At 38.5% G+C, this 21734-nt stretch overlaps 1 protein-coding gene across 4 annotated transcripts in view; it reads right to left on the bottom strand.

Annotated features, from left to right (window-relative positions):
* ATF7IP2 (activating transcription factor 7 interacting protein 2) overlaps positions 1-21734 on the bottom strand; it is a 43700-nt gene that overhangs the window by 7117 nt on the left and 14849 nt on the right. For 2 of the 4 annotated variants that reach the window (XM_029947206.1, XM_029947207.1), the window contains exons 3-8: positions 21165-21289; positions 16570-16704; positions 15624-15722; positions 12986-13140; positions 9978-10085; positions 296-369 (exon numbers count right to left, since the gene is read on the bottom strand). In XM_029947206.1, the coding sequence (XP_029803066.1) occupies positions 296-369; positions 9978-10085; positions 12986-13140; positions 15624-15722; positions 16570-16704; positions 21165-21289 (696 nt within the window). Of the gene's footprint in view, positions 1-295; positions 370-2326; positions 2436-3372; positions 5474-9977; positions 10086-12985; positions 13141-15623; positions 15723-16569; positions 16705-21164; positions 21290-21734 lie in introns of those variants that run through there. The other 2 variants (XM_029947208.1, XM_029947209.1) reach the window with 2 other exon arrangements.

Here is a 21734-nt window from a genome sequence, read left to right as displayed (position 1 = left end):
AAACATGGGAAAATAATATATATGAAAGGGTAAGTAGTTTTATAACTAACAAAGCCATTAAACACAATAAAAAGACAAAAGGCCATAAACTGATAAACACCAGGTTAAAAAGAAACTTCAGTTATATGAAGGAATCATTTATTTATTCAGATATTAAGCACAGATATGAATTAAAACATTTTTGAAAGAATTAAAATATTTATTTAATTGAAAGATAATATTCAATTCTCTATTTGAAACAAAAACTGATTTTGAGGTTTTCTAATTGATAGATATTTTAATCAACTTAAGATACCTGTTGGATTTGATGTAATTGGAGCTGTCAAAATAGGACTTTCCAGAGAAATCAACATAACATCATCATTGTTACTAAAATGATAAAGAAAGTTAAAAACAAAAATAAACGAAACATGCATTATTAGGCTGAAACATGCAATCAGATGGTTAGAATTCTGACTTAACATTTCGTAACTGACACGTTTTAATTTAACAATTGTGGGTGGAGAGGAACAGAGATGATAAAACCAAATACCCAAGAAACCCTGGGAGTTGCCAGTTACGTGACCAAGTGTCCATAAATGGGTCCTTAAAACTTACTACAGACCCATTTACAATGAACTCAAATATGCAGTCTGCAAGTACACAATGTACATAAGTGTTCAAAACATAAAAAGGCACTAGCACGTATATTTGCCTTCATGAAAATGAAAAGTATAACTGAACAGAACCCACTAAGACCCTTAAACTCTACCAGATATAGGACTATAACAAATAAGGCTATTAAAAAATGAGTTATGCCACTATTCCATATTGTATCACTATACTAGAAATATTTACCACACATTCACTAAAGAGAGTTGGTGAATGATGCTGGTAAAGGTTACAGAATGTCTTCAGCTCCCATCTGACCCTGACTCCACTTTCATGAGTTTATTATTTTTTCAAGTCTTTTTAAGAGACAGGGAGAGAGTGAGAGAGAGCAAAAGAGAGAGAGAGAGAGAGAGAGAGAGAGAGAGAGAGAGAGAGAGAGACAGAATGAGGGAGGAGCACAGAGGGAGGTAGAGAGATTCCCAAGCAAGCTCTGGGCTGTCAGCATAGAGCTCAATCTCATTAACTGCCACCCAAAATCAAGAGTCGGATACTTAACTGACAGAGCCACGCTGGTGCCCTAAAACCAAAGAAGCCTAAACATAATACAGTCTTTCCTTTTTTTTTTTTTTTTTTTACAAGTAGGCTCCATATTAGGCATGGATTCCCACAGGGCTTAAATTCAAAACTTTGAGATCAAGACCTGAGCTAAAATCAAGAGTCGGACACTCAATCAACTGAGCCACCCAGGTGCCCCTACCCCTTTTAGGAGTTTGATATTTAAAATCAGAATCTCTGTTAAGAAAATCTTGACAAAAATTTCATTAAGCCCATAAAATTGTTTTTTTTTAATGTTTATTTAAGAAAGACAGTGTGCAAGCAGGGGAGGGGCAGAGAGAGACACACACAGAATCTGAAGCAGGCTCTGAGCTCTCAGGACAGAGCTTGATGCAGGGCTTGAACTCATGAACTGCGAGATCACCACCAAGCCAAAGTTGGACGCTTGCTTCACTGACTGAGCCACTCAGGCGCCCCTACACCACTTTCTTATTGATGCTTTAAGTTTTAGCTTTTGTATTTGGGTCTATCCTCCATTTCAAATTAGTTTTGTATATGGTATAAGGTAAGAAGGGAGTTCACTTTTCTCCTCTGGTCATTCCTGCAGCACTTGTTGCAAAGACTATCTTTTTTCCAACAAATTACCCTGGAGTCTTTGTTGAAAACAAGGGATGATATGCAATATTCTCTAACCTGTCCACCGAGGCGTAAGTCTGTCTTAAACACTATTGTCTTAATAACTACAGCTTTATAAAAAGTCTTAAATTTACGTAGTGCGAGTCTTCCAACTTTGTTCTTCAAACACTGTATCTTCTATGTCTTTTGCATTTCGTATAAGTTTTCAATCAGCTTGTTACTTTCTATAAAAAAAAGGCCGCCAGGATTTCGATTGCGAATCCATTAAATGTATAGAAAAATTTAGGTGATGTGGTATTAACAATGAATTTTCTGATTTGTAAACATGACCTATCTCACCATATGTTTAGGCCTCCTTTCATTTCAGCAATTTCTCGTAATTTTAAAAATTAATAGATTTTCAGAGCAGCTTTAGGTCGATAGCAAACTTAGGTGGAAGGTCCAGAGCGTTCCCATGGACGCATTGTCACTAACCACTCTCCCACCCACAATCTCCCCATCAAAACCCTACACCACGGTGGTATGCTCGTTACAGAGGACGAACCTGTACTGACACATCATTACCGCTGTCAAAGTCCACACTCTATGGGGTTCATTCTTCGTGGTCGATGCTCCACGGGTTTTGACGAATGTGTAATGATACAGAGCCATCACTGTGGAATCACAGAGAATAGTTTCACTGCCCTGAAAGTCCCTGTGCTCCACCTACTCTTTTCTCCCCACTAACGCCCCTGTAGTATTGGATGCTTTTAGTGTCTCCAGAGTTTTGTCTCTTCTAGAATGTTATGTAGTTAGCACCAAAGCATACACAGCCTTCTCAGATTGACTCCTTTCAGTGAGTAGTACGCATTTAAGATTCCTCTGGGTCTTTTCATAGTTTGAGAGCTCATTTCTTCTTTAGTATCATGTAATATTCCCTTGTCTAAATGTATCAGCTTGTTTATCCATGCACCTACTGAAGGACATCTAGGATGCTTCCAAGTTTTGGCAGTGATGAATAAAATTACATTTTATAGGATTCTATTTTCTCTCCTTCCTTAGCCTTTCAATTATACTTCTTTTTTAGGTCGTTGCCTTAGAGTCTACAATATACATTTACAACTAACCCAAGACTATTGTCACATAACACTGTACTGGTTCACGAGTAGGGCAAGTACCTCCCAATAACAAAATACTCCTAATTTTTCCTGCCTGCTCCTTGTATTGTTGCTGTCATTCACTTCCTTTAAACAAAGGCACACATCGTAAATACACTGCTGCCACTATTTTCAACAAACTCTTGTGAAATCAATTAATAGATCATTAAAAGTTTCTACCTTATCTTTGCTAATTCTGTCTCCATCAATCTTCTTTTCTTTCTGTATATCTGATTTTCTGACTTATCTTCCTTCTCTGTGAAGAATTTTTTAACATTTCTCGCAAGGCATGCTGAACTTTTGTCTGAGAAAATCTGTATTTTTCCTACACTTCTGAAGAAGAATGGCACAGAGTACAGAATTTTAAGTTGGCGTTTTTTTGTTCTCTCAACATTTCACTCCACCCTCTTTCTGCTTGCATAATTTCTAAGGAGAAGTGGGATGTGATTCTTACCTTTGTTCCACTATGGGTAACATGTTTTTTTTCCCTCTGGCTTCTTTCAAGATTTTATCTTTGATTTTCAGAATTTGAAATATCATATGCCCCAATGAAATTTTTTTTTTAAAAGTATTTATTCTGCTTGCTGTTCTCGGAGATTGCTGGGTCTATGACTTGGTATCTAATGTTAATTTGGGAGAAATTCTTGGTCATTACTGAATAGCTTCAAATATTACTCTTATTCCTTCTCTCAGCCCCTGCTCCTGTGTACCCTCCTGGTGCTCCCATTATCCTTCTGTGACTTCCTGTGTATTTGTCCCGAGTTCTTGGAGACATGTGTTGTCTTTTTTTCTCTTTTCTTTTCTGTTTCCCAGCTTCTACTGTCACATTCTCAAGCTCGGTGATGCCTTCCTCAATGATGTCTATTCTCCTGATTAGCTTATTAGCCCATTGAAAGCATTCTTGTTGCTCTTTTGATCTCAAACGCTTCTTTTTCATACAGTTTCCATTTCTCTGCTTACATTATCTACCTGTTTTGGCATTTTCCCCCTATCTTTCTTCATTAGAACACTTGGCAAGGTGGTAGTTTTTCAAAATTCCTGTTCTGATCATTTGAACATTTCTGACTCTGCTTCTGATGTTTATTTTGGCTCTTTGTGTGTTTTGCCTTTTAGTAGGTCTTGTGCTTTTGTGGTTGCTGTTGCTGTTGTTGAAAGGTGGACATGATATACTGGGTGAAAGGAATGATGAAGAACAGGACTTTAGTAATGCAGCAGTAAGCTGGGGCAGGGAGGGGAAGCTTCTACTAGTCCTGTGATAGCTCTCAGCTTTTAAGGAAGCCTAGCAGCCCTGGAGTGGGACCGTCACAAGTGCTTCTCATTCCCCACTCCTTCAGGCGGGACAGGATGGCTGGAGCAGCTGGAGTTGGGTATTTGCTGCCTCCAGATGGAAGGCCAGAGGGAGCGGGAGCTGAAGTTCTGGCCATGGTTTCTCTCTAGAACAGGCCCTATTAGGAACACAGCTCTCTGGTGTATTTCAAAAGGTTCCTTTTATAATCCCCCTCTACAAACATGAGGGGATTTTTCTCCACTATTCACCGTAAGGACCTGGCAAAGCCCCCTGGAGTTTCTAACTCTTGATTTGCCCACACTGAGCCTTCAGCAATTACAGTTTAGGTTTTCACACCCTGGCACTGGTTCCCATGGGGGTTTCTGCTCCAGTTCCTGGATGTCGTACTTCTGCCTGTTTCTCTCTCCAACTGGGGGACAAAGGGAAGGACAGCAGTTGGCGTTGTGACCTTACTTCTTCTCTAGGGGTTCTAAGAACAGCTGTTGATTTTTCCAATTTGTTCAGCTTTTTACTTGTCGTTAGAACGGGGTGACAACTCCCTGCATGCTGGATCACAAACCTGAAATCCACTTTGTGGTTTTGAAATTAGGTCTTTCGGATATTTTAGGAAACTTAGCCCTATATATATATCACGTTCTTTGACATTATTGTAAATAGTATGGATTTTAAATTTGAAATTTCAACTGTCTGTTGCCTGTAATACAGAAACACTGTATTAAGTAGTAGGGCTTATGTAACACACACACACACACACACACACACACACACACACACACACAATTATATAGAGGAACAGTATGATGTATACACATACATATATATACTCTATAAGAAACCAGAAAAATATTTTACATTACCCACATGTTTATAATATCCACTACTCTTCATCTCTTCACCTTTGCACAGATCCAAATTTCCATCTGGTTTTATTTTCCTTCTGTCTATAGAACTTCCTTTAACATTTCAACATTTCTTGCAGTGCATGTCTGCTGCTGATATATTCTCCACACCCCTATATTCACCTTTTTTATTGTGAAAATGTCTGTTTCCCACAACATGTCTCAGAGTGGGAGGAGTACATGGGAGTGTAGAAATTTTAATGGGTCATTTTCTTTCAATGCATTAGAGATGTCTGCATTTCAGTGCTTTAGAAATGCCTTCTACCCTGCATAGTGCACAGAAAGAGAAGTCTCCTAATCTTCTTTTTTTTTGTTCCTTTTTATGTAATGAGTCTTTTCTCTCTGGCTGCTTTTACGATTTTCTTGTCACTGGGGTACCTGGGTGGCTCAGTCAGTTTGTTGAGTGTCTGACTCTTGATTTCAGCTCAGGCCATGATCTTCCAGGTTCGTGGGATCGAGCCCTCTGCAGGGCTCTGTGCTGATGGCGAGGAGCCTGCCTGGGATTCTCTGGCCCTCCGCCCACTCACGCCTTCTTCCTCTCTCTCACCATAAATCAGTAAACATTTTTGAAAACAGAGATTTTCTTCTCACCACTGGCTTTCAGCACTCTAATTCTGATGTGGTTTTCATTTATGCTTCTTCACTTTTTTTTTTAAACATTTATAGGTTTTAAATTTCACAAACTTGGAAAAACTTAAGATGTTACATTTTTTCTAAACCCTTTCCCCCACCCTCTGCCCTGGTAATACTTCAATGATACATTTATTAGGCTGCTTGATACTGTTCCAAAGGTCTGTGATGCTCTGTTCGGTTTCGGGTGTTGTTAGTCTTTTTCCTCCCCATGCTTTTGTTTGAACAGCTTCTATTGCTATTCCATTGGACTTTAAAAAATCAATAATTGGGGCGCCTGGGTGGCTCAGTCGGTTAAGCCTCCGGCTTCGGCTCAGGTCAGATCTCACGGTTCATGGGTTCGAGCCCCGCGTCAGGCTCTGTGCTGACAGCTAGCTCAGAGCCTGGAGCCTGCTTCAGATTCTGTATCTTCCTCTCTCTCTGACCCTCCCCCGCTCGCACTGTCTCTGTCTCTCAAAAATAAATAAAAAGCATTAAAAATTTTTTTTAAAAATCAGTAATTATCTCTTCTGTTGTTAATCGCAATCCACGTACTCTTCAGTTACTGTCTGTTTCACCTCTACAAGTTCAACCTGAGTATTTTTTTCATTTTTGTTTTTTACATCTTCCATTTTCCTTTATATACTGATAATAGCTGTTTCATGTTGTCCATCAAACACATTGTTTTCTAAGTCTGTTTCTATCATTTCAGCTTTCTCCTTGCCATCAATTAGATTTTTTGCTACTTTGCATCCCTGGTAAAGATGCCAGACATTGTAAAATTTATACTGTTGAATGATGGATGATGTTTCATTCTTTGAAAGAACGCTGGACTTCATTCCAGCATGCAGTGAAATACTCAGGATTAGTTTCTTCCTTGGTGTCCTTTTAGCTTTTTGGGACTGGGCCCACTGCAGACTTTAGGACTAAGTCAGCCTCACTGTAGCTACGCCCACCTAAAGACTCTACCTGTTGTTCATATTATAAGTTTCTTCATTATAGCCAGTGGGAAAGCAAAATGTTGATACTCTGTACAATACCCAAGAAATCCTTGGTCTTCTTCTTTTCAACGGTTCTTTTCCCAGCTTCTTGAAGTTTCATCCTTCGTACACACAGATCTGTACTCAGCCAGGGACTCTAGAGGTTTCCTTTGTAAGCCATCAGACGTCTATCTTAATACAATTTCTGTTCGTCACTCTTCTGCCTCACAGTTTTATCCAACTCAGACTCCCCAGTCTCTGATCTAAATGTAGTAAGACCTCAGGGGCACCTGGGTGGCTCAGCAGATTAAGCGTCCGGCTCTTGGTTTCAGCTCAGGTCATGATCTCACAGTCTGTGAGACTGAGCCCCACGTCGGGCTCTGTGCTGACAGCATGGAGCCTACTTGGGATTCTCTCTCTCTCCCCCTCTGTCTCTGACCCTCCCCTGCTCACTCACTCTCTCAAAATAAGTAATAAAGAAACATGTAAAAAATAGATAAAGGTAGCAAGACCTCTAGGTTGTTTGGGCTCTTCCTGCCCATCTTTGAACGTGCGCAATGCCTCTGAGCAGGAAGCTTGAACAATGTAGGGTGCATTTCAGGTGCTGCCCTTTTCCCAGGGAACAGAGTCTTATGCTCCTTGTTGAATGATGTCTGAACACACTTTTTTCTCTGTTTTAGTTCTGTTTTCTATTGGTTGACAACAAAAGAATACTTTGTGTAGTAACTAATACTCCATGGGCAAAAGCAGACATTTCCTACACAATCATTTTAATTTTGGTAAATCAATTGGTTTAAATGTACATTTTAAAGCATATTTAATTCAATAATTTTTTCCCAATCAAATTTATCAGTAAGAGAGTTTAATAGCCATCATTTCTAAGTTTGGTAAATAAAAACAAATGTTTAGATCTAAATTTTATCAAGAATATTTTATTCTATCCACTTTTGGTCTCTAACAAAACTGTTTTGTATGTATTTTCTCTATTAGTAATAGTCATCATACGGTTGGAAGACTGAGAACTGTATTTTGTTGCTTAACTATAAGCACTTCTTTTCAGGTGTTCATTACACTATAGTCAAAATCTCTGATCAATCTCAAAAGTCTTCACTTAACATTGTAAAATATTTCTAGTTTTTTATTTTAAATGTATTTATTTATAAATATAAATATAAATATAAATGAGTCACATGCTCCTCAGCATCACCTAAGCAGCCAAGTATTTCTCATTTTTAAATGCTTTTACTTGCTGCTCTAGCATATCAAATACAGTATAGTGCAATTTAGGAGTCCAAGAAACCAAGCAGAAAGACTTTAGAAAGCAGAGTGGAATCTTTGGCTTTTTCATTGGGCCGAGGCAGTAAAGATTACAATTTGAGACCCACCAAGGTAGAGGGACCCTAATGAACACTCCAAGCTTTCAGCCGGGAATCCATGGAGGGCTATGTCTGCTGTGTTTTTTATTAAATTATTTTTTAAGTTTCACATATGTTCATTCCATACAAAACAAAATGGAAGGCTATGTCTTAAGAGGCTGAGTCAACCAGACGCAGGAGCCTTGCCACATTCACAAGCCTCAATGTACGCCACTCCGCGTAGCTTAAGTGACCAGGCTCGACTCTGCCAGAGGACAGAACAAACCCTGTGCCAGCGTTTATTCTAGAGCCTCACCACTTTTTCAGAAGTTATCAAGTGTGCCAAAAGACAGAATCCAAGGACCAGAAACGGAGAGAAAAACAGCAGCAGCAGTTACACAGCTGTGAATAGGTAAATGGCGGTATACTTAAGGGATGAGCACGATACAGGAGAAAGAATGAGCGCACCACTGCCGCTCAGCAAGGCCACGGGGGAACCTCACAACATATAATGCTGGACAGAAGACGCAGGACACCAAAGTGCTCCCCGCGTCTGACTCCACTTCTATAAAGGTGGAAACCAAACTGGGGACTAGGAGGGAGCATGAGGCAGATTGGATGTCACTGGTTTGACCCAGGAAACATTTACAAAATGTTTTTATTTTGTCAAAATGTGCCAAGCTATACATTTATCTTTTGTACAGTTTTTGGGAATTATGTCAATTAACTATTTTTAAAAATTAAATATAGAAATGTGTGTGTATATAAATGTTAAAAAGTGTGTGTGTGTTTGTGTGTGTATATGAACTGCTAATACTTACCCTGAGAATTTAATCTGTGTATCTGCACACTAACGACTGGTATTCCCTGACCATTTAAAGATACGGGGCTTTTATAAAATTCTACTGACTGACACCAATGATGGCTGTTTTTTAAAAATGTTTGTTTATTTTTGAGAGAGAGAGCAAGCATACAAGTGGGGAAGGAGCAGAGAGGGAGAGAGAGGGAACCCAAGCAGGCTCCAGCTAAAGAGAAGATTAATAAACTGGAAAACAGGTCAATAGGAAATATCCAGACTGAAACATGGAGAACAGAAGACATGGCGCCTACCGAGAAGCAAGTAATTGGAATAGCGGAGGGGAGAAAAGATGGAATGGTGCTCAAGGAGTATCTGAAGAGATAATGGCCAAGATTTTCCCAAAGATAACGGAAGACATAAAACCAGATTCATGAAAAACTGTGAGCACCAACAAAATTAATTAAAAAACAAAACAAACACTGAACCCAAATCCCCACAACTAGCATCACAGTTACACTAATGAAAACCAAAGCTAAGTAGAGTATCTTAAAAGCAGAAATATAGCCATGATCTTGAAAGAAGCAACAGTAAGACTGAAGCTAACTTTTCAACAGAAATGACAGAAGTCAGAAGATACATGACATCTTGAAAGTTCTGAAAGGAAAGAACTACCTACAATTTAATACCCATGTTAAAATATGCTTTAAATATAAAGACAAAACGGGGCACCTAGGTGGCTCAGTCAGTTAAGCATCCTATTGCACATTTAAAGGGCATGTTTCAAAGGATAGGACTGTGAGGTCAAATGATAGTCAGATCTTCAATATTTCTAGATAATGGACATTTCTTCTAAAGCATTATACCAATTTACTCTTCTAACAAAAAAATCAATTCCCTCTGTTGCAGAACCTCTCCAATACATCTGGTATTGTTGGATTTTCAAATGTTTTACTCTTCCTTACTGGACATGAAATGGAATCGCACTGTGGCTTTAATTTGCATTTCCCTGATTACTAATGAAGATAAGCACCTTTTCACATGTTTATTGGTCATCTGGTAGTCCTCTTTTGTGAAATATACTACAAGTCTTTTGCCCATTTTTCTTTTGTGTTATCTGGCTTTTACTTACTGAAGTTCTTTGAAACATATACTCTGGGTACTAGTTCTCACAAGGGTCTCTGTGCTGCCACGTCTTCTCCAACTTGGTGGCCTGCTTTCCTCACTCAAATTATAGTGCCTCGAGAGAAGAAGTTTCTACATTTAATGTGGTAAATTCAAAAAACATGTTAGGGTGATCACTTTTTTATTTTATTGCAAAGGTATTTGTGTCTTAAGAAATCTTTCCTTATTTGAAGTCCATGGAGACATTCTATATAGTACCTTCTAAAAGCTTTATAATTTTCCTTTAGATATTTAGTTCCTTAATCCATATGAGATTGACTTTTATGTATAGTCTGATACAGGGATCCAATTTCTTTCATATTTCCCTCAACGAGAATAGCGAAGTAAGTGCACCAGTTACTAAGCCCATCATTTCCCAGTTGAGGTGTCACGTCTTGTCCACCACAAATACAGGTTTCCGGATTCTCTGTCACACTGCTCATTTGTCTGTCACCTGTCAGTGTCACATTATCTTCATTACTGCAGGTTAGTAGTGTCCTGACATCGGAGGGCAAATTCCTTCCTTTTTGTTTTTCTAGGTGATGGATATCTTGTGTCTCTTAATCCACTGCATGTATGCACACATTTTAGAATCAAATCATCTTGTCAAGTTCCATAAAATTACACACTGGGGAACTGACTGAAACCGCACTCTATAAATTAATTTGAACCAAAGTGAAAACATTCTACAATGCTGTGCAACCCATAGACGAAGGACATCTCTCCACTGCATTTTTCTTTAATATCTCACAAAGTTTTGTTAATTTTCTTCCATTATTACATGTCTTACTGAATGTATTCCTAGCTTAGCTAATGGATATATTTGGTGCTACTGTATTGGTATAATATCTTTAAAAACTATCTTTTAATTCCCTAATTGTAACAGGCATACTGGAATATAATTGATGTCTTATACATTGAGATTGGCCATGTTGCTAACCTCTTGTTAATCCTAGTAATATATATGTAAGTTACAGTGCATTTCCTACATTACATACCTACCCCAATCATCCAAGGATAGTAATAATATTTTTTTTCTTTTTATATCCTCTACATTTTGACTTCTTTTTCTTTCATTAGCCAAGAGATCCAGTATAATGTTAAAGTGATGACCCAAGGCATCCTTCTATTTTGTATCTCAAAGGAAATACTTCTAATATTTCACTATCAAATCTGTTTTAGGGCTTTTGTAGATATTCTTTATCAGATTAAGGACGCTACCTCCCTATTCCAAGTTTGTCAGGAATTTGTTTTTTAATCATAAGCAGGTATTTTTTTGTCAACTCCTATCACTAGCATTCTTCTTTCTAGTCACTTGACGAGTTTCGGCACGCACATTAAGAAGTGGTAATGACAGGGGCGCCTGGGTGGCTCAGTTGGTTAAGTGGCCGACTTCCCCTCAGGTCACGATCGGGCAGTTTTGTGGGTTCTAGCCCCGTGTCTGGCTCTGTGCATGGACTACGTACACAGAGCTTGCCTGGGATTCTATCTCTCTTTCTGCCCTTCCCCCACTTGCACTTTCTTGGTCTCGCTCAAAATACACACTTTTAAAAAAATTTTAAAAAAAAAGGTAACAACAAAGATTCACTGAAATGGGACTCCTGCCTTCACAAACTAAATAAATGCTTTCTTCATAGCAGCTTCCTGGCTCAAAACTAAAATGAAGGCCTCGATATCATGGAATATTATGGTCTCTTCTGAAGGGTTAAAACTGCATAAATTCCCAAATACCAGGAATCTACTGCAAATGGTGTAGATTTGTGATGCTTCTCCTTCATTAGGCGTAGTTATTTGAGGGGAAGGGTGTTGTTCTTCAAATAATGGCCATCCTTTATTTATTTTTGGTTATATATTTGTCTCTCTTTAAAAGCTGGAGTATAATTTAACATGTAAAAGTAAAACCTTAGGACATTTTAAGGAGGTAATGTTAAGAATCAATAAATAAAGCAGGCTGAGTTTTAGCTTATGGGCAAGTAATAAATTGTATCATGTATCTTGAATGTATCATAGATAAGCTGCTATACAACAACTGCCACTTCAGATAGCTGTGAAATTAGGTGATTAACTAGTTGGTACCTAACCTTCTAATGTCTGTCTAAGTCTAATTACATGAAATAGAAGTGGGGGTTTTGATTTTTTACTTTGCTTTTCTGTTTGGAGTGTCATTGTAACTACTGTATTGTAAATGACGGAAAATAATTGCATATGTTAAAAAATAAATTGTATTACATTAAAAAAAAGAATAAATAAATAATATTATAAAGCTCCAAAACTATTCCAAATCACCAGACCAAAGAAAGGAATTCATTAAAATGCCCCTCCTCCTACCATCAATCTAGGCCAGAATCAACAATCGTGTTTCTTTGTTAAACCAAATGATTTCTTCCCTACCAGCCCCAAATCTTTTAGACTAAATCAGGGGTTCAGGGTCTTGGATGCTTTCTTTAGACACGTAAGTTAGCCTGTCCACTCTAATTTCAAGTTATCACGACACTGCTTTCAACCTCTAGGAAACTAATCATTTTAGGCACTTTTCCCCAACTCTTACCTTCCTAGCCTTACTCTTTTCTGGAACTTTTGTAAGCCACTGTTTTACAGGACCTTGACTTTTCCATGTATAGAGCACAAACCACGGGAGTGGCCAAGTGACCACTCTGATCCTCACCCTAGAGCTGGAAAAGACCACAGCGGAAAACCCAACCCGCTAGTCAATTCTAGACTTGGTACTGTTTCCTTTTTAAGTAACCCTACCCCCAACGCGGGGCTTGACTCCACCACCCAAGTGTCACATGCTCCACGACTGAGCCAGTCAGGTGCCCCTATTTCGTAACAACAAGGACGCAAGGTCTGGGTCACCAATTCCAGTCCTTCACCACAGACAAGAGCGCACCCAACAACCTGAGCGGTTTTGTGCCTGAGAAACATACGTTTACAAGCACATACTTAGAGAAATACGCATGTTTTGGAACTGCCTACCTTCCAGAAACAGCATTGTGTTCTGTCGATAAATTAATCTTTTCCCTCGCATTTTCTGAAGGGCCAGAAGGTTCAGAGCTCACAGAAGTCTTTCTTTCTTTTGGACTACTGATGGACTCTGGGTTCTTGTCCAGCTTCGTCTCTGAACTTGTAACCTGTGAATTGGGTGAGGGACAAGCAGTTAAAGAGAGTAGAGTGTATTCTCCCACAAGTGATAGGTAAATGTGCACTCGGAAAATGTTCTCAAAATATTCAGGAATATGGCAAAACATACGTTAAGTTACACGTATTTCAATGGCTAATGACAATGATTGCATTTTTTCTGCCAAAATGAATTTAAAAAATACTTCTAAGAAATAAAAATCATAGTAACAAATGAACGTTTTAGCTTGAGTGGAAAAGAAAATATCGAAGTACTTAGACAACATTTTATTCTACTAGACTATGTTTTAGGAACTCAGAAACAAACTTTAACAAGCAAAGTTTTACTTTCATTATACTTCTAATAATAAGTGAAAACCAGAAATAAATCACACTTCCAACTTGTTCTTCCAGGTGGTGAGTTTTGCTTAAAATATGGAAGCTAAAGTACGTAGCACATGCTTTGGTTGAGAACTTGCAGTATTTTTTTTCAGTTCATTTATTTTGAGAGAGAGAGAGAGAAGGAAGGAAAGAGAGAGAGCATTTTCTGACAGCACAGAGCTTGACGTGGGGTTCGAACTCATGTGAAATTATGACCTGAGCTGAAGTTGGACACTTAGCCGACTGAGCTACTCAGGAGCCCAGACAACTTGCAGTACTTAAAATATCTGCGTTTGCTGGGCGCCTGGATGTCATTAGTTACCACTATCAACCACTGTGGTAACATTAACACAGAAGTGACATTTATTGAACATTACACCCAGCATTCAAGTGTACATGGAATATGCACAGGAAAATGAATATTCATGAAATATTCATGGGAAAGCATATCTGGGACTATAAAGTAACTGTTGATAACTCTCAAGACTGAAATTTTACATGGTACATTCTCTGATCAAAATAATTACGGTAGATATCAATAAAAATGATACAAGGGAAGTTAGAAATTATTTTCAACTGATGGAAAATCAAAGTACAGTACATCAAAGATTAAAATCTCTGTATTTAGAAGTGCCATATCTAATCACTGAGAAGGTGCTTAGAAAATGCTTAGAAAAGCACTGCTTAGAAGGAAATGTATAGCTTTAAAGGTTTTCTAGTAGAAAAAAAGACTAAAAAGTAATGTTCTTTCTCCCTTAAGCTGGCAAAAGAAAAAATTATATCCAAAATAAAGGGGAGGAAATTGTAAGCAATAACAACAAAAGAAAACAAACAAGTAATGGAGAATTAAAAGATTTTTTTTTTTTTAACACTCCTTTGAGAGTAAGACCAAGAGACAGAGCGTGAACAGGGGAGGGGCAGAGAGAGAGGGAGACACAGAATCTAAGGCAGGCTCCAGCCTCTGAACTGTCAGCACAGAGCTTGATGCAGGGCTTGAACTCACAAGCCGTGAAATCAGGACCCGAGCTGAAGTCAGACACTCAACTGACTGAGCCACCCAGGCACCCAGAATTAATAAGACTTTTAAAACCCTAGCAAGATGGATCAAGAAAAAAAGAAAACACGAACTACCAGTATCAGAAATGAAACAGAGGACATCACTACAGACCTACGAATATTAAAAAAACAAGAAAGTTTTGCCAATAATTTGTCAACACATTCAACAACTTAGCCCAAACGGTCACATTCCTTGTGAAGGTAACTTACAAACTGAGACGAGACGAAAGAGACACATGTGACTTGCCCCACACCTATGAAGGAGCTGCAATTCAAGAAGTCTGCCTACAAAGAAAGCTTTTGCCCAGAGAGTCTTCAGAGATGGATTCACTCCAACATTTAAGGAAGTAATAAAAATTTTACACAAACTTTCAGGAAACAGGGGAGGGAATGCTTCCCAATTCCCTTACTGGGGCTGGCTTGCATAAATACGATACCAAAGAAAATAAAGACACTACAAGAAAAAAATTCAGTGAACGTACACACTGAAGACTAGATTCAAATTTTATATAAAAAATATAAATAGATACCAAACTCCAATGGTACCCTTGCTGAAATATTTGGAAGTGAACAGTGCCAAGTGTATTTTGATGCAAACGACATTAGTATTTAAGAATGCACCAAATATAAAGGTGGCTTAGGAGATGAATGGATTGACAGATACGGGACACAAATCAACATATTAAAACAGTAAAGGTAGAATATAAGTGCCTCGTATACAAAGGTTCACCATTACAATCTTTCAACTTTGCTGGAGTGTATGTTTTAAATTCTTCATCCTGATAAAATAGTGGAGATGGGGCAGTCTAGGCAATCACAAATCACCTTCTACTCACTATTTATTTTTATTTTACTTTGTACCTCTCCACTCACTAGATTAAAGAAATAACACAGGGCATTTGGAGGATACTCTGGAGGGTGTCATCTCTAGAGACAACATCATAGGAACAATCTAAAAACCAATGTATTGGCTTTAAAGCTGCCATTTCCTTTCTTAAAACCCAACTACCAGGAATGTGGGTCAGTGACGTAATGAAAACCCCTATGTGTTTATACCAACCTTATGGGCTGTATTACTGGTTAATACATTTGGTTCCAAGCAATTCTTTTGAGATTGCAGTACGACTCTAATACGTCGTTGAAGTTTGGATATTTTTACCTAGAAGAAAAGGAGGAAAACGAATGTGAAACCAGAGTACTAAATAACATACAGAGGTGCAGGGGAAACGATGTATTTGCCAAAGTAGTCTTATAACACTTAGGTATCAACTCAGATAAATGAGAAATTCTCATAGAAGCAAAGATTTAATGATATGCCATTTAAGAACGGGAGATAAAACACCAAACTTCTAGCTGAGCCGCAATAAAACTGATGCTGGTGCAGACACCAATCAGGCAAGTAATCTTAGAAAAGCAGAACAAAACAAAAACCCTAAAACAGTTAGAAATAGGTGTACTGGCTCTAATACAGAATACATTTTGAATGAAAAGAAACTACCTATGTATTAAGTCTGTCAATTGACACAAAATTACTGACAACAGAATAATATTTCTCAAAGTATCTCACAAGGGCCAATATACACAACACTACATGCAAATGGTATCACAAGAATTATTCAGAAGAAAATTCATATGGGGCGCCTGGGTGGCTCAGTCGGTTAAGCAGCCGGCTTCGGCTCAGGTCATGATCTCACGGTTCGTGGGTTCGAGTCCCGCGTCAGGCTCTGTGCTGACAGCTCGGAGCCTGGAGCCTGCTTCAGATTCTGTGTCTCCTTCTCTCTCTGACCCGCCCCTGCTCGTGCTGTCTCTGTCTCTCAAAGATAAGTAAAACACATTTAAAAAAATTAAAAAAAAAAAAGAAAATTCGTATAGTATATGTGGTATAGGACATGAAGCTTGCGGGCGAAAGTCAGATCTGGGTCTGCCTTACTGTTTCCCTTTCCCAACATGTGAAACATCAGCACATTCTTACTTCCAAATTAAATCAAATGAAATCAGAAACTTACGAAGAGCTCATGAGCTACGGCTTCATGTTTATTCCTGCACTGTGTCTCCCCGATGCGTTCAGTTAATTCTTTCAGTTTGTTATCAAATAGTTTGTAATTTATACTATAGATCTCCTGTCGAATCAAAAGTTTGACCTAGAATTAAAACAACAACAACAAAAAACAAAACACCCCATGGGTCAAAGTTAAAAGCAATTTTATTTTCTACTCCTTAAAAACAGCTTTGTTCTTTTCTGGATTTACTGTAACCAATAAAATACACTTCCCCCCCATATTTTTACGTGTATATGTATACTACTCTATGAGTAAGTTTTATAGAAGTTTGAATATCAAATTTAGCAAAACACACCCCTATATGGATATGTTAGAAAAAACTAAATTTATTCTCCCAGTGCTAATTTTAGTTTCTTATAGTTTCCACTGAATTCCATACTACATAGTAAAGGAGAGGTAAAAGGCTATCTCCCATTTATATTTTTTAATAAGCATCACTGAACCCTGTATTCCATAAAAAGGATCTCCACTTATCTGAAAACCGGAGCCCAGTGACCATGGTCGGTCGGTCTGTAGTAGATATGAAGCAAATTATGACAGTCTGAGCCTTGACGCAGCCATTAACAAGCTCTATGACCCTTGGGAAGTCCCAGCATCTCTCTCTCAGCTTCATTTTCCTTGTCCACATACGGGTAGGGGATACAAGGTTGAGTGAGTGATGCTCACCGGATTTTTATAATATGAAAAGTTAATAAGTGAAAGAGCTCCATAAAATAGGAAACAGTGAATTGACGTAAAGGAAATAAATATGCAAGATAATCCACTTTACTTGCATAGGTTTTTTGAGGGGGTGGCTCTCCTATTGTTCAAACTGAAAGAGGCCAGGGACGATTAGGTAGTGACTAGTGCTGTTTGGCACAAAGCACGCGACCCTAACAGTCTGTAGTAGCTTTCGCTTGAAACGCTAATGTGTTTCATTGCCTGGCTGACTTTTAGAAAACAGAATGGCCTGTTTTCAGGGAGCATAATTAATCTCAATGCCCACTGTTATGAACGGCTCTTTTCAGCCGTACATATTCAGAAACATCCACTGCGTTTTGAATCTGTAACCCTCTAGAAGCTGCTTTCTAACCCAGTAAGTAGTCTCTTTTCATAACAAGACCTGTCATGACACACTTAAGGTATTTATGGATAATATTTGTATTTTTCCCCTAAATTCTTGTCCCTTGGTTGTCCAAATTTGGAACACAAGTCTTCGACGTTAACTCTCTTATACTGGTATCATCTGGATGATACTCTGATATTTTACTTATTCCCAAGGTTTTCCTCTCACATTGAATATTACTCTTCAACATTATCATCCACCTGCTTAACCATCCCTTCAGTGGTTTTCTCAACATTAGGCACGGCTGTCATTTTTGCTTTCAAACTTTTAAGTATTTGGTCAAACTACTAAGTGCTCACAATAAGCATATTAGGTAAATAAGTGCTCAGAAACACATACGCTTTTTACTGACCGGCGTTACCTGTTCCCCGTGTGTGGTTTTTAAGGGTTACTAAATGCCTGCCAGTTCAGTGCCTGGGGTCGACGGGTAAAGCTCATATTGAGATAAATCTTGGAGAAACTATCTAAATGTCTCGAATATGGAAATCCTGTTTTGCTGACAAACGGAGGCCGCACAGTGTTTGCGAACCGAAGAACCATTACAGGACGTTTGTTAACATCACAGATTCGCAGGGCCTACCCTGAATCCACCAAATAGAACTTCTTGGAAAAAGGCCTGGAAAGCTGTCTAATTAACAGGCACCACAGTAATTCTTACAGATAAGTGTGAGAAAAGAGTAGCCTAAAACAACAGTCTTCAACTATTAGTGAGCTCACTAAACACCACAATTTAAACAAGTAAGTTTTCCTCGTCATTCAGATGGAGGCAGGCGCTTAAAACTTGGTTATTTAAAAGGACTAACTGCCCACGTACAGGTGATTACTCTTGGTTAAAATGGATATTTTTTTCTCATTTAGCGGTGATGTTTCTCATAAAGAAGGAAGATGTAATAACCTCCACCAAATACCTCATGTCTTCTGCTGATGGTAATGTGTTCAAAATTATGGAATCAGATGGAAATCCTGGGCACCATTTGCATTTGGCAGCCAAGGTAGCCTAAAGATTGGAGAAAGACTGGCAATTATGTATTTCCAATCTGCCTCAACTTCCTAAGATGAGGACCTCCACTTATCTATGGGTAGATGAATAACTTGGACTTGAAAAACTCCTCCACTTCAATAATTTAATTGAAATCAGTGAGGCCAAGATCCTTATAGAATCTCAAGAGAGAAGAGTCAACAGCTCTGGGACACTCACAGGGAAGAACAATGTCAGAATGGTAGGCCTAATTCCACTGGGATTCAAACGAGAAAAACAAATAGATATGGCTTAGAGAGTTAATTGTTTGGATGGGAATTAAAATATTAAGTGATGAAGGGATACAGGTATGCCGTTTCAAAGGGACACATGCACCCCAACATTTCTAACAGCACTATCAACAATAGCCAAAGTATGAAAAGAGCCCAAATGCCCACTGATAAATGAATGAAAAAAATGTGGTGTATATATATTCAATGGGGTATTACTCAGCAATCAAAAGGCATGAAATCTTGCCATTGGCAACTACGTGAATGGAACGTATTATGCTAAGTAAAGTTAGTTGGAGAAAGAGAAACATCATATGACTTCACTCATATGAGGACTTTAAGATATGAAACAGATGAACACAAGGGAAGAGAAGCAAAAAGAATATAAAAACAGGGACAGCACATAAGAGACTCCTGAATATGGAGAACAGAGAGTCACTGCAGGGATTGTAGAGGGAGGACAGGCTACATGGGTAAGGGGCTTAAGGAATCTACTCCTGAATCACTATTGCACTCTATGCTAATGAATTTGGATGTAAATTTAAAAATAAATAAAAAAGATACCAAGTGATGGAAAGCTAGCTATTAGAGTTAGGTAAAAAGGTAGTAATTAGCTAAAACCCAAGATGTCTCCGAAGAATGTGCCAGAAACTTGTGGTGGTGGCATTGAGAAAACAGAACGGACTGCATTCCTTAAACCTCACTTGGAAGGACCATTTTCTCTGTCAAACTCAGACCAAGTATTTCGTGAGACAGATAATAGTAATGAATGAAAACTATACTCTTTCCCTGCCAGTGAAACCAAAATAACTCAAAGATTAAATTTCGTCCTTGTATGACCCTATCAGAACTTATTTCTAGGGGCACCTGGGTGGTTCAGTCAGTTGAGTGTCCAACTTTGACTGAGATCATGCCCTCATCCCTCATGAGTTTGAGTCCTGCTTTGGGCTTTGTTCTGACAGCTCAGAGTCTGGAACCTACTTCAGATTCTGTGTCTCCCTCTCTATCTACCACTCTCTGCACTCAGTCTTTCTCAAAAATAAACAGTAAAAAACAAAACAAAAAAACCTTATTTCTAAATTCAGCTACTAAGCACTGGAAATAAGACTGAGCTGGAATCCCAACCTGTTTTCTTAAGCTAGATCTATGCTTACCACACTTGTGCTACCTCTTTTCTGCAAATAATAGAGTATGTACATACATAGTTTTTTATTAGGGTTTCCTTTGGTCTTCCTGGAGGGAAAAAACAAGGTAGGGAGGGAACAACTTTTGACTGGCTTTCATGCTGCCTCTGCAGGCGTCTTTCAATAAGGTTTCCACTGATTTATCATGTGACTATATATTCATGTAAAATGTAACCATGTAACTGTAATGGTCTGTTTTACAAAGCAGTAGTGTTTTTGTTTCTGAAACAGCAGGATAGTTTGGCTTGGGGCTTTTTGCTCCATTATAGTTGACACACATTCATCTACCACATGACAACTTTTAGTTGAACGAATCCAGTGGTAGTAAAACAGCAAAATATGACCGTTCAGGCAGGTCCTCATTACAGGACTTATTAAAATTAAAGCTCATTACACTTCAACTCAGAGTTGACTGGACGCAGGTAACTGTGGAACAGTGAAATGAAATGGGGCACAAATGAAAGCTGGACGATGTGCACTGGACGATGCTGTACAGCAAAGGATCAGATAATGCAACCTGTCTGCGTGAACCTGGGAATCAGGGCAAGTAAACCTGAATGCAACAGGCCTTTATGAGGAGACTTCTGGGTTGTAGGAGTCTATGACGTGGTGGGTTCACAAACAGCTAGAGCTGCAGATCTGAGAACCCCATGACTAGTGTAAGAGAGACTGAATTATTCAGCAAAGCTTAAGGTCATGCAATGTCTGACTTTCAAATACATTTAGGTAATACGACTAAAACGTCCATTCTCTTTCTACTGCAGCACTTTACCTACATACGATTCTCTAGGTTGCATAAAGCTATTTTCAATTAATTAGAGATGATCTGGTAACGTAAACAATGATCTTTTCCCTGAAACCGCCCATGTGTTGATTCTGTTTTCAGATACCATCTTTGCACCAAATGAAAGTAACAACATGTACTACATACACATCAAGTAACTTTTACCATTTTTTATTACTCAGAAGTTTCTGAAGCAAATATATAAGCCCTGATATTTTACCTGTTCCAGAAATGCTGTTTGCCTTTCCAGAGCTACACAAATATTTTCATTAATTTGCTCTGAAGTTTTCATGCGCTTAACATTTCCTTGGTTTTCTGAAAACATCCTCTTCTTTAGATTATGGCCTTGGGGAAATGGAAAGATCAGAGATAAAAATATTTCTTCTAAGGAAGGAAAGAAGGGAATTCTCTAACCCAGAGACCAAAATAAGACCACGGCAGCATTTTTTAGCAAATGTAATGGTATAAGAACTTCCGATAAACTAATCCTTTAAAAAAAATTATTATTTTAGGTCTTAGGTAGGATTCCCATCTCAGATACACTTTCCCTTCAATCTTATGCCTATTTAATACTAACAAAAACTGAATTGCAGCATTTAATCCTCTAGTTCCTTAAGTGGTCTTACAGTATTTTTATAAAGTTCCTTAGGGGGTGCCTGAGTGGCGTGGATGGTTAAGCCTCCGACTTTGGCTCAGGTCAGGATCTCACAGTTTTGTGAGTTTGAGCCTCGCGTCGGAATCTGTTCTGACAGCGCAGAGCCTGGAGCCTGCCTTGGATTCTGTGTCTCCC

This window comes from Suricata suricatta, chromosome 8 (assembly GCF_006229205.1).
Source record: "Suricata suricatta isolate VVHF042 chromosome 8, meerkat_22Aug2017_6uvM2_HiC, whole genome shotgun sequence".
NCBI classification, from domain to species: Eukaryota; Metazoa; Chordata; class Mammalia; order Carnivora; family Herpestidae; genus Suricata; species Suricata suricatta.
The sequence above is the reverse complement of the archived record's forward strand: the minus strand, read 5'-3'. Positions and strand labels throughout refer to the sequence as shown.